The sequence below is a fragment of the Rutidosis leptorrhynchoides genome, chromosome 5, assembly GCF_046630445.1.
Source record: "Rutidosis leptorrhynchoides isolate AG116_Rl617_1_P2 chromosome 5, CSIRO_AGI_Rlap_v1, whole genome shotgun sequence".
NCBI lineage: Eukaryota > Viridiplantae > Streptophyta > Magnoliopsida > Asterales > Asteraceae > Rutidosis > Rutidosis leptorrhynchoides.
Genome location: NC_092337.1, coordinates 19,184,501 through 19,198,025, shown reverse-complemented (window position 1 = coordinate 19,198,025; position 13,525 = coordinate 19,184,501). Strand labels below are relative to the sequence as shown.

General features: G+C 32.1%; 1 protein-coding gene across 2 annotated transcripts; it reads right to left on the bottom strand.

The window, feature by feature from the left end:
* Nucleotides 1-8,557: 8,557 nt before the first annotated feature.
* Nucleotides 8,558-11,366, bottom strand: LOC139850697 (eukaryotic peptide chain release factor subunit 1-3). 2 transcript variants are annotated; one of them, XM_071840252.1, is made up of 3 exons: nt 11,263-11,366; nt 9,185-10,618; nt 8,558-8,792 (listed from the first exon to the last, which is right to left on the bottom strand). In XM_071840252.1, the coding sequence occupies exon 2, from the start codon at nt 10,599-10,601 to the stop codon at nt 9,288-9,290; it is 1,314 nt and encodes a 437-aa protein (XP_071696353.1). In that variant the 5' UTR covers nt 10,602-10,618; nt 11,263-11,366; the 3' UTR covers nt 8,558-8,792; nt 9,185-9,287. The 2 variants fall into 2 exon arrangements, with proteins under 2 accessions (XP_071696353.1, XP_071696354.1); XM_071840253.1 differs by having other exon boundaries at nt 9,185-10,621; nt 11,263-11,323.
* Nucleotides 11,367-13,525: the final 2,159 nt, after the last annotated feature.

Genomic DNA, 13,525 nt, shown 5'->3' with positions numbered 1-13,525 from the left:
CCGTGATTCCACGGGTCATTTCACTAGTTAATTAATAAATAGAAAAGTGGCATGTGCATGTCGGGGTATCTTTCGAGTTATATAATGAAAATGATCTTTCTTTAATCATTTTAACCTAATAATTCTTTGAAGTGTTATTATGCTATTATATAGGTTGATTGGCGGGAAAAAACGATGAAGGGCCCGCCAACATACAATCGAGAAAAGAAAACAAGTCTGGGGTCAACCTAAACAAAACATATGAGCAAGGGTCGAGCAAACTTAAACGAATAAAACACAAACAACTAAAAAAAGCCTAAAACAACCAAACAACAAAAGAACCAGACAAGTAGACGACACAACCAACCGAACCTATAAAAACAAGAAACGCCAACTAAACGCGACAAAGGGACACCACATAAGAAAAAAGAAACAAACAAACGAAACTAATATCACGTCATCGACGAAAAGCCTCCTCAACTATGTTTAGTACACCTTCCCTCCCTTCTTCGACTTGCATTGAATAGATTGATTAATTGGTATGATGAGGTTAGATGTTTTAGAGAGTTTAATTTTTTGGTTTTAGTATTGTTTTAGATCTTTGCAGTTCGGATTTGTGTGGCCAATAATGATCATGGACTTGTTAAAATTTAAAAAGAATTATCATAGTAGTAGTAGTCTAACTATTTGTATATACATAAGTGGATGTGGAAAATCTATTTCCATTCCTGAGACAATTATGTACTCCGTACTATACATGAAATTCGTGATTCATCAATAATATAATGTGTGGCCTTTAAATTTTTTCAACTATTTTTTATGATTTTTAAGTGACTGTGATATGTGGTTGCTTATCTGAGGACACGACAAGATCACCACCCTAGGTTATGACATATGACATTTGAACCCTTAAATTCATTAAATGTTGCAACCCATAAGTTGACATTCAATTTGTTGAATGCCCTTGAAAAGTATATGGAAATACGTTTTAAATAACACGGAGTAGAATACGAAACGATAAATGAAATGTGTATACATCAAAGACGGCATTGTAATTTGTAACAATTGTTTATTACTCTTACATTTTAACTTTATAATAACGATAAAGACTTGGTAAATCACTTCACATTTCTTTTCACAATAATTGATTCAATGGTTGTTCTGTTTGTTTAATATATATTTGGTGGGCATCTCTGCTCGTACGTTATTTAGTTCTTATAGTATGCATTCCATTTCTTATCTAAGTCATAGAATACTTCATTTCTTGATAAACACAAAAAATTGAACATTGTTAACTTTGTTATAATTCAGTAGGCTTATAACTACCTTTAATGGTTATAAGAACAAAGAGAGAAAAAGAGATAAGAAGGAGAGAAGAAATATTGATATTGATATTTCAAGAGAAATGGTACACCTTAAATGGTTACCATACATGTCTATTTATAGTATAAAATATTACTATGCAAGAAATATAATAATAATAATAAAATTAACATCCAATCTAGATATTTTATAACACAATCTAGATATTTTATAACACTCCCCCTTGGATGACAATTTTATTAGAGAATAACTAGTACTGCCTCGTTAAAAACCTTGCTAAAGAAAACCCATTGGGATAAAACTTTAGCTAAGGGAAAAAGAGTGCAGCATAGAGTTGACTCCCCCTCAAGTAGACATTGCTGAGTCGTCACATCTTTTGAACTTGCCTCATGCCAATATTGTGAACGTGTGTTCTGAAAATAGCGGTTGGAAGTGCTTTGGTATAAAGATCAGCAGAGTTGTTGATTGAACGTATCTCATTTTAATCTGGTTATCTTTTACGAGATCTTGAGTATATGAGAAGAATCTGAGGTTTTCATTTGAAACTGTATCATCTAAATCTTTTATGTACAAGTTTAGCCCCTGTGATTTGTCTACAGTCTCCTTCATGGTTTGCTCAAACCCTTGTTTCAATTCCTATTCCCTTGTAGTCTTTTCTGAGCCTTACCAACATACCATTCTTTTCCATCAAACTTATGACCGTTAAGACCGTCTATGGCTTTGGCGCCTCGTCGGTATTTATATTTTGTTCAGTCACTTTTGATACTCTTCTTTCATTGTATTATGCAAGCTGCATTATCTTCATATATAGTTGTTGGTGAAGATAGTTTTTAGTCTTTTATAGCGTTCTAGTCCACAAGAATCAATAATGATTTGTGTCATTGATCTCAACCAAACACATTTTCGAGTAGTTTCATATAATGCAATCACTTCGCCATGATTTGATGATGTTGCAACAAGTGTTTGTTTTAAGAACGCCATGATTTTGTGGTACCTCCATTTAGGAGTACATATCGAGTTTGAGATTTATCTTTATGAGGATTTGATGAATGACCTGCATGTACATAATCAACCAAATCTTGTTTTGAAACGTTAGAATAAAATAATTTTAAATCAGCAGTTTCTCAAGGGTATCAAAATATGTGTTTGTCCCATTCCAATGTCTTTTTTTGTAAGGGCTGAGTTGAACCTTGTCAACAAATTAACTGCAAAAGAAATGTCAGGTCTTGTACAATTTGTAAGATACATAACAGTCCCAATTGCACTAATATATGGAACTTCTGATCCGTTAATATCTTCATGATCTTCTTGGGGATGAAATGGATCAGTGTCAATATTGAGTGATCTAACAACCAATTGGTTTTATCTTTAAAAAATGTTTTAAAATCTTTTCAGTATAAGTTGTTTGATGTACAAGTAGACCATTAGGCATATGCTCAATTTGCAATCCAAGGTAATACTTGGTTTTTTCAAGATTTTTTATTTCAAAATAATTCTTTAGAAGTTGAATAATTTCATAGATTTCTTTATCTGTTCATATGATGTTAAGAACATTGACATAAACAACTACGATCAGATATCCGAACATTGTTTTTATAAAACATACGTGCAAAATAAGTTTATAAGTATACCCATTTTTTTTTTATCAAGTAGTCATTTAATCGGTTATGCCACATACGTCCCGTTTGTATAAACCCATTTAGAAATCTTTGTGATTTAATGGAATATATTCCCTTGGGTTTTACATTAGATGCTTATGATACCTTAACCCTTTAGGTATATTCATATATATCACTATTAAGTGATCCATACAGATAAGTAGTAACAACATTCATGAGATGCATTTAAATAACTACCAGGTTTATTAAGTATCTAATAAGTAATTGTATCCATTACAGGAGGATAAGTTTTCCTCCTAATTCATTTCTGGTCTTTGTGGGAAATATTGAGTTACAAGTCTAGTTTTGCCTTGTAACTTCATTTGCACATTTCTTTTCGGATAAAAATTCATTTGTATCCCATACGTTTCACATCTTTAAAAGTGATAACGATTGATCCGAAAACTTTTCTTTTATCGAGCGATCTTAATTCAGCTCGTATTGCTCCTTTCCATTTAGCTCAATCATGTCCATTTTGTATATTCAATGACAGATTTTAGTTCCAGATCATCATCTTTATTCATGATGTCATTGTAACATTATATGAAAATATCTCATAGAGATTTTAATTTCATTTCGGTTCCATAATATTGCATAATTTATCGCAATTTTAGTATTTACATTTATCAATATCCTCTGCAGAAGGAATATTGATTTGTGGTTCTTCTTGAACACTTTCTTTTACCTCATTATCAGCTGATTTTCTTTTTCGAGGATTTTTATCTTCGGAACCAATTGATCTTCCACGTTTGATGCGTGGCAAAGACTCAACAGTGACATTATTGCCAACTTTTGGAATTTCAGTTCGAGCTGGAGCATTTATCGCTGGTATATATGATTTAGTCACCTTTTTTTTATATATGTAAATGCATAAAGTAATTAATTTGCAAGTTCTTGCATATGCATTATTTTTTTGAACTTTCGTTTCACATTCTTTTGTGCGAGTTCAATATACCTTAATTGATGTTCACATCATGAAACATCATTTTTTTTTATTTCTCCCCCTAATCTAGGGAACAATGTTTTATTAAAATGACAATCAGCAAAAACGTGCTGTAAAAATATCACCCATCATGGGTTCAATATATATCTTATGATTGAAGATGTTTTATATCCAAAATATATTGCCATCTTTCTTTGAAGAACCATTTTATTGTGTTGTGGTGATACAATTTGAACATACACTGCATAACCAATGTTCTAAGGTAGAAAATATTTGGCTCTTGGCCAAAATGAAGTAGTAAGTGAAAATATTTATGACTTCTACATGGTATAATGCGAATTAATGTCGCAGCATGTAAATTTACATGTCCACATATAAATATTGAGAGTTTTGTACTCATTATCATTGTCTAGTTATTAGCTGCAAGCGTTTATCTATTGATTTAGCTAAACCAATTTTGTGTATGCACATGAGCAACTGGATGTTCAACAACAATCCCTGTAGATATATAATGATCATTAAATGCTTGAGATGTTAACTCACCAGCATTATCAAGTCTCATCCTTTTAATGGTGTAATCAGAATAATGTGTTCTCAATTTAATAATTTGTGCAAGAAACTTTGCAAATGCCATATTACGGCTTGATAACATACAAATATGAGACCATCCGCTAGATGCGTCTATTAGAACCATGAAATATCAAAATGGTTCACATGATGGATGAATTGGTTCATATATCTTACCTTGAATTCTTTCAAGAAACATTTGTGATTCCTTTTCACAATATACTTTTCATTAATCACCATATGTGCTTTCCATTAATCACCATATGTGTTTTTTTTTTTTTTTTTTTTTCATAAATCACCATATGTGCTTTTTCATCATATATCATTTTCACCATATACGCTTTTAATCATATGTACTGTGTTTTTCATCATATGCGCTTTTCATCATATACGCTGCGCTTTTCATCATATTCGCTTTTTATCATATGCGCTGCATTTCCATTTTTAAACACCAATTATGTTTGCATAATTGCATTCACTGATGTTTTAATTGGCATCCATGTTCAAGGACTCATTTGAATTTTTAGATGATGTGATTTCTAATATTTGATAGTGATATACGAGTAGTATAATGTGTTTAAACATATCATATCATTCAATATTCATGTAATTAATCTGAAAATATTATTTTCACATATAATGGTTTGTAATTTCCGAAACTATGCATATCGAATAAATCTTGGTTAATTATTTGTTTGTTTGTATATCATGGGTTTTGTGGAGTACTACAACCACTCATCCATCTCCCTATATTCAAAAGATTTAGTATGCCTTACCAAATTATTGAGGAGAAATGAAATGAAAATAGATTTAATTTATTAGTATTAGAAAACAAAGGAACGGAAGCCGTTGATATTTTTCATTCAATCATTCCTTTAAAATTGAAAAGATCTCATTTCCTTCCCTCTCCGGAAATAGAGTCATAGTAGAAGCTTTAGATATATATATATATATATTTTAAGAGACATCCAATTGAACTCTTGTTCGTTGAAACAATTTGACTATATTTTTAACTCCCCATTATTAAACGGGCCATTTTGATGCACACCCTTAAAAAAATAATTTTTTTTTTTTTTAAGTTTTATTATTCAACCTCTTTTTTTTTTCAACGGTCACGTTTTTAACAAAACATTTGACAAGTTTGGAAAAAGTATTTTTTTTTTTTTTAAACAAATCTACTCCGTACTTTAATTTGAGAAGTAACCGAGTAATAATTAACGACTGTTGTTCCATAAAAAAACTTTTTTTTTTACGTTACCCGTAAATTATAAAAAAAAACTTTTTGTTTAAAAAGAACTTTCTACTGAGTTAAATGCATCATGTTAGTAATTTAGTATTTTGCACATATCGAAATCCTTGATTTACTCATGCATGTCTCAAAATATACGAGTAATTATTTTGTTGTCACGAATAGAGCTAGGTAACATATCCTACACTTTCGCATATAACTAAACATCTATCTTGGTTCCAAAGTTAGATTTAATTATCACATAATTTAATAATACTAATAAATTATACATGTTAAAATAGAAATTACGGAGTAACTAATGTTTCGATTATCTTTTTCTACTATTACTTCTATATTACCCTTTTTAATTTTTGTTGACTCGGTGAACAGTACTTTTGTCTTTCTGAACTCGTAACTTTCTTTTGAGATTCAACTACTTTCTTAGTGTTAGGTTGACAAGATTATTAGTGAGAGGTTATTGGTGAGACACGTATTTACATAACACCCACCTGTATGTTTACTCTTTATCTTTTTCATTGGTTCATTCTCTGTATCTAAAATCACCCACTTCCTTACATACCAATATTTCTTCATGTACTTGGTATCTAAAATCAAAATCACGAATTTTTTTTTTATTTTATGGAAACACCTTATTTTAGTCGTTTTGAAAGTGGATATTTAAAGTTACTAGACCACATGTTCCTTCACTGAAAGTGGGTAGTTGGGTTAGTAGCCTACGTGTTGCTTTCCCCATTTTTTTAACTGGTAAAAAAAATTATATGGAGTAAAATAATCAGGATCCATAAAACAAACAAACCCTTACCTACCATTCATCTTTGAAGCTTACTTTCTGGAGCAGACACCATAAACGATCAACCAAAATAAGAAATTATACATAAATAATAAATTTTAAGAATAAACATTAGTATGCATGAAATAAATAATGATTAATTGCATAAGTAATCATAAATGTTAGATAACATATAAAGATCCCATCGTATTCGTATTGATCGGAATTAATCTCGACCCATGGTACCGTGTTGTCAAATGACGTGTTGCGTACATAAAGTACCGTGTTGTCAAATGACGTGTTGCGTACAATCATGAGGTCTTATTAACATAAATATAAATGTTAGTGAAGTTAATAAGAGTTAGATTACATAAAATATAATTCAGGCGGTATAACCGACCATATATAACTTAAATAACATAAATATAAGTGTTAGTGAAGTTAATAAGAGTTAGATTACAGAAAATATAATTTAGGCGGTATAACCGACCATATATAACTTAAATAACATAAATATAAATGTTAGTGAAGTTAATAAGAGTTAGATAATTTCTTACCTTGATTAGTGACATGTGCTTGCTTAGATAAACCTTGATTATACGGAGCACTTCGTACTGATAACGTGTTATAATTCAGTAGGCTTATAACTACCTTTAATGGTTATAAGAACAAAGAGAGAAAAAGAGATAAGAAGGAGAGAAGAAATATTGATATTGATATTTCAAGAGAAATGGTACACCTTAAATGGTTACCATACATGTCTATTTATAGTATAAAATATTACTATGCAAGAAATATAATAATAATAATAAAATTAACATCCAATCTAGATATTTTATAACACAATCTAGATATTTTATAACAAACTTGAATTAATTGTGAAGTGTCAATATTCTTTTCTAATAATCACTTTTCTTTTATAAATATGTTAGGGATGATTATTCATGAAAGTTGTTAGCTTTAATATTGGAATCAATCTAGATGAAGGGCCTATTTACTCTTTTATTCATTAATCTCTATATGGGTATAGATGTCATGAAGAAATTGCAGAAAGAAGATAATACAATTTACTGTTTACTTTTTATGCTGTATGAAAAGGCTGAATGATATTAAATGACTTTATTACCCTTCAAAACTAATAAAATTGTAGTATATTTTTACATTAAAAACTACCCCATAGCAACTGTTACGTCACTTTTTTTTTAATGTAGAATAACATAAAAGTAACAATCCATACACTTCTATAATCGTAGAAGCTTCAAATTGAAATATATATATATATATATATATATATATATATATATATATATATATATATATACAAAACATAAAATTGTTGAGTACAATCTATTACTGTATTTCTTCGGATATCCGACTTTAATTTTTGTCTAGGGTTTTGTCAAATTACAAATCTAATACAAATATACAGTTTATATATTTACTTGAAGAAAAGCAGGGTCTTGAAAACAAATCAAGATTTATTGTTGTCGAATGCAAATGGAAGTGAGCACCGATGTAATTATAAATCAAAAACATGCATACAATTTTGTCTGGGTTTTATCAAATTTACCAATCAATACACAGAAGTCTCATACGCATCTAGAAATATGGATTAGAAACTGAATATCGATGGGGATGTGATTTATGGAAGTTTTGATTGGGGTAAAATTGCGTAAGAGGGTAGAGGGTAGAGGAGGAAATAATTTGGTTGTATGGGGACAACACTACTTTTGTAGCTGGATGCATATATGTTCGGTCAGCCATGAATTAAGAATAATCCCAAAGTAAACAACACATGTTGGTGACCGAATGAGCTCTACATAACATTCAGCCCATTAAGGCCTTTGTAAACAGGCCTTAAGACTTAAGTATAACCAAAGGGCTACCATTAGCATTTTTCAGAAAATATCTACGAAGACCAAATCATAATTTTTTATATAAGTATTAAAGATCCAACAAAACAAAGAGAATAACAGTGTTTCTCACATTTTCTTCATATGGCACTTGCAAGAAACAGAATAACCAAGCTGGCAAATTTCCCAAGCAAATAAAAAAGGAAACAACAAAAATAGTCAAAAACACAATTAAGAAAAGATTGATCCACATGGAACTACATAATGAGAAGAGTATAACGGAAACACAAATTCACCAATCTAGACCAAATTATTATATGCTTACAATTATGTTCCACAAGCCAAGGTGCAAAAACTGCAACGGTTCAAGATGTGTCAGATATGCTCACGTGCAACAACCGCTTCTAGTTGGGAAGATGAGGCATGATATGATGATCCGTATTTATTCCAACTGTAACACCACAAAATATCAAAACATGAAACAAAAATGTTACTACACCAACATTCAACCTTTTTTATACGGTTTTTCCTGTTCTGTGGCTACCAAGAGTATTTTTACATCTGATCTACACCACCATTTAACTTTAATAACCCTAAAAGTGGTTCTGCATTCATACCATCAAACATATAAACACCAATTACTAAGCCCATACCCATCCCATAACTTAGACACCAATTACTAAGTCCATCCCAAAATAAATACATTAACTTATTTTTTCACTGTTCTATACACTATCAAAGTGGAAAAGATAACTCAAAACACATGATTCATCATAGCATTAGGCATCAGTTAACAATTTAACATATAATAATAGCACAATGAAGAAATGTGTTGCCACTAACCTTTTGGAAAATTCCTTGAAGCTGGATGCGATTCTTGAAGAGCGCCTTGGTGCTGACTCTGGGCCCCATCCCCCTGCACCGGCAGGTCATAAGTCATTGATTGCTAGTCAGACTCATAAATTTCCCCATCCTCATCAGAAAGCTCATCAAACGACCGAATATCAAGCTGGTAACGAAGTATGCCACCAATTCCACCAAACCCCCTACAAAACTGTGAACCCTCTTGAGATTTGTTTGTAACAAACTCAAGTGTGCACCCAAACTTTTTATACTCATTAGCAAACCACTCGAGCAAAGACAACTTCTCCTGAACTTCCAGCTCAGCATTCGTGGCCCCATCTCTAAAGTTACTCTGATCACCTTCTTGTTCCTTGTTTAAATGCTTTATCATAATTTCACCCGTGGAGCTATTTTTCAGCACAAAACGATTAATATCAAGATTTTCCCACACGATTAGAATTTCAACAGCACCCATCTCTAAAGCTTTCAGAGTATCTTCAACACCAAATACATATTTCCCAGTGTCCTGACTAATCTCCTCAAAATATTTCCCAATCAAACGTTTCTCTTGTATAAACTTCACATTAGCCAAAATTTCAGCAGACAGTTCAATAGCCTGATTAAATCCATTCTCACCACCGTAAGACACGTCTACAACGTTCAAGATTTTAGCACCCAGACGAGGATCAAACATGTCAGACTGACTAAGCTCGGTTTTAAAATCAGCAGAACCAGCAAGAATAAGTCCAGAAACATTCGGTTGACTAGTGGCGGGATTGATATAGAACTGTGTTGCCAGCTCAGCAGTCTTCCTCACATAATTGTGACGTTTCTCCATTCGAAGACGTGCAAACCTAAGAGCAGATTGCCCTCCACGCCCGTGTTTTTTGGGTAAATCAACCGTGAATTTGTGTAACACTTCCCTTGTGTTACCACTCAACGTCCCAAAAAGGGTCCCGTTACCATCCATGACTATAAAACCAAACTTATCATCAGATTCCAATAGTTCACTTAAAGCTTCAGTATGAAACTTGTTGTCACAAAGATATAGTGATGCGTTAATGGGCTTAAACGGTTCAAAATCGATTGTGACCTTTTTCTCCTTTCCATCATCAGTTAGTATAGTTCCAGTGTAGAGTACGAGCCCATTTGGAGGAACCTTGCTGTACAATTTTAGTCTCTGTTGGGCAGATGTTATGGCACCTAAAACAGACTGGCGGTTCACTCTGCTCTTAATGTTTGATGCGGTTCCATATTCATCACCGAGCATCTTTGTGACTCGAGATATTTGATCACGTGGGGGCATGATAAGTGAAATCATACTGGTACCATTGCCTCTTGCAGCTTCCAATGCTTTGATAAGCTTCTTGATCTTCCATATCTCAATGTTCTTGTCAGTTTCTTGACCATCCGACATTGTGAATGAGTGATTATCTGCTAAAGGCAGAAAATAGTTAAGGGGCATTTACTATTTTACTATAGATGTAATCTATCTACAACTTGCACTGTGTAACACATGAACCAAATAAATTTTATATGAGATATAACATAGTTTAAGAATCTAAGATAATAAAATAAACTATGCTTTCCTTACAAAAATGTATAAAATAAAAAGAATATACTATACAGATGTAGCTCAAAACGTAACCCTAACATCGCACAAATAGGAAACTATAAAGCTTATTTGATTTCAATCAGATAAAATATACCCATGTCTCTCATAAAGTCAGTCAAATATGTTGATTCAACCTAGCAAACAAAAATTAAAAAAAAAAAAAAAAAAAAAAAAAAAAAAAACTAAAACTGCAATTTAATTAAAATAATTATGCCATATGACTCGACAAAATCCCTACAAAATAACGAGTTTGATAAACCCTAAATACCAAAAATCACCAGATCCAAATGAATCAGATCCTATAAGTCGAGATGTCGCACATAATAACATGTAATTTCAAACAAAAATCTCAAAATAGAGCGCAAAATCTGATGATGTAAAGCCAAAATACTAAAATACTACTAAATAATACAAGAGCGAGACTGTAATTATATGAACAGTACTGAGGAGAAAAGGTGCTTACATGAACAACTGTAAGCAGATGATCGGCCGCAGGTTGCACTGGAGTCAACTTTATGGAATGCGTTAGAAACCCTAGGAACCGATCAATTTTATATGGAGCACAATTTGGGTAATTATAAACAGTTGCAGAATATTCATTGACCCCTGAAGTTGTAAAGTATTACACATTGGCCCAAAAACAAATTTTTATTTACACATACATTCTATACATACACCATTTTTTTAAAAAGCCAATCAACATTAACGAATAACTGTTATAATTCAGTAGGCTTATAACTACCTTTAGTGGTTTGATTCTTGATGTTATAATTCAGTAGGCTTATAACTACCTTTAGTGGTTTGATTCTTGATGTTATAATTCAGTAGGCTTATAACTACCTTTAGTGGTTTGATTCTTGATGTTATAATTCAGTAGGCTTATAACTACCTTTAGTGATTTGATTCTTGATTTAGAATACTAATAATGAAGTGTAAGAACAAAGATGATAATGGAGAGAAAGAAAGAAACACTTTGTAAGTGTGAGAAATGGTGCAAGTTTAATGCTTGCATTCATGAGTATTTATAGCCTAAAATCTCAATATAAAAATACATACTTTGTGTACCAAAATTGACTATATGTATACACCAAAATTGACTATCCATATCTATATTATTATTATTATTATTATAACACTCCCCCTTGGATAGCAATTTTATTTTGTTGAAGATCAACTATAAATTACTGCCTCGTTAAAAACCTTGCTAAAGAAAACCCAGTGGGAAAAAACTTTAGCTAAGGGAAAAAGAGTGCAGCATGGAGTTGACTCCCCCTCAAGTAGACATCGCTTCAGCTGTTACATCTTTTGAACATGTCTCATGCCAATGTTATGAACGTGTGTTCTGAAAATAGCAGTTGGAAGTGCTTTCGTGAAAAGATCAGCAGAGTTTTTGCTAGATTGCACATATCTCATTTCAATCTGGTTGTCCTTAATGAGATTTTGAGTGTATGAGAAGAATCTAGGTGGTATGTGTTTTGTTCGGTCACTTTTGATATACCCTTCTTTCATCTGTGCTATGCAAGCTGCATTATCTTCATAGATAGTTGTTGGACTTTTATCGCGTTCTAGTCCACAAGAATCAGTAATGAGTTGTGTCATTGATCTCAACCAAAAACATTCTCGAGTAGCTTCATGTAATGCAATCACTTCGGCATGATTTGACGATGTAGCAACAAGTGTTTGTTTTTGAGAACGCCATGATATTGCAGTACCTCCATTTAGGAATACATATCCAGTTTGAGATTTAGCTTTATGTGGATCAGATAAATAACCTGCATCTGCATAACCAACCAAATCTTGTTTTGATTCGTTAGAATAAAATAATCCTAAATCAGTAGTTCCTCGAAGGTATCGAAATATGTGTTTGATCCCATTCCAGTGTCTTTTGGTAGGAGCAGAGCTGAACCTTGCTAACAAATTAACTGCAAAAGAAATGTCAGGTCTTGTACAATTTGTAAGATACATAAGAGCTCCAATTGCACTAAGATATGGCACTTCTGGTCCAAGAATGTCTTCTTGATCTTCACATGGACGAAATGGATCAGCTTCAACATTGAGTGATCTAACAACCATAGGAGTACTTAATGGTTTTGCCTTGTCCATATTGAAACGTTTCAAAATCTTTTCAGTATATGTTGTTTGATGTACAAGTAAACCATTAGGCATATGCTCAATTTGTAAACCAAGGCAATACTTGGTTTTTCCGAGATCTTTCATTTCAAATTCTTTCTTTAGAAGTTGAATGGCTTCATGGATCTCTTTATTTGTACCTATGATGTTAAGATCATCAACATAAACAGCTATGATCACATATCCGGATGTTGTTTTCTTAATGAAAACACAAGGGCAAGTAAGATTATTTGTATACCCTTTGCTTATCAAGTAATCACTTAATCGGTTATACCACATACGTCCCGATTGTTTTAACCCATATAAAGATCTTTGTAATTTAATCGAATACATTTCTTTGGGTTTTGCATTTGATGCTTCTGGTACCTTAAATCCTTCAGGTATCTTCATATATATATCACTATCAAGTGATCCATATAGATAAGCAGTCACAACATCCATGAGATGCATTTCTAAATTTTTAGAAACTGCCAGACTGATTAAGTACCTAAAAGTAATTGCATCCATAACAGGAGAATAAGTTTCTTCATAATCAATTCCCGGTCTTTGAGAAAAACCTTGAGCTACAAGTCTAGCTTTATACCTTGTAACTTCAT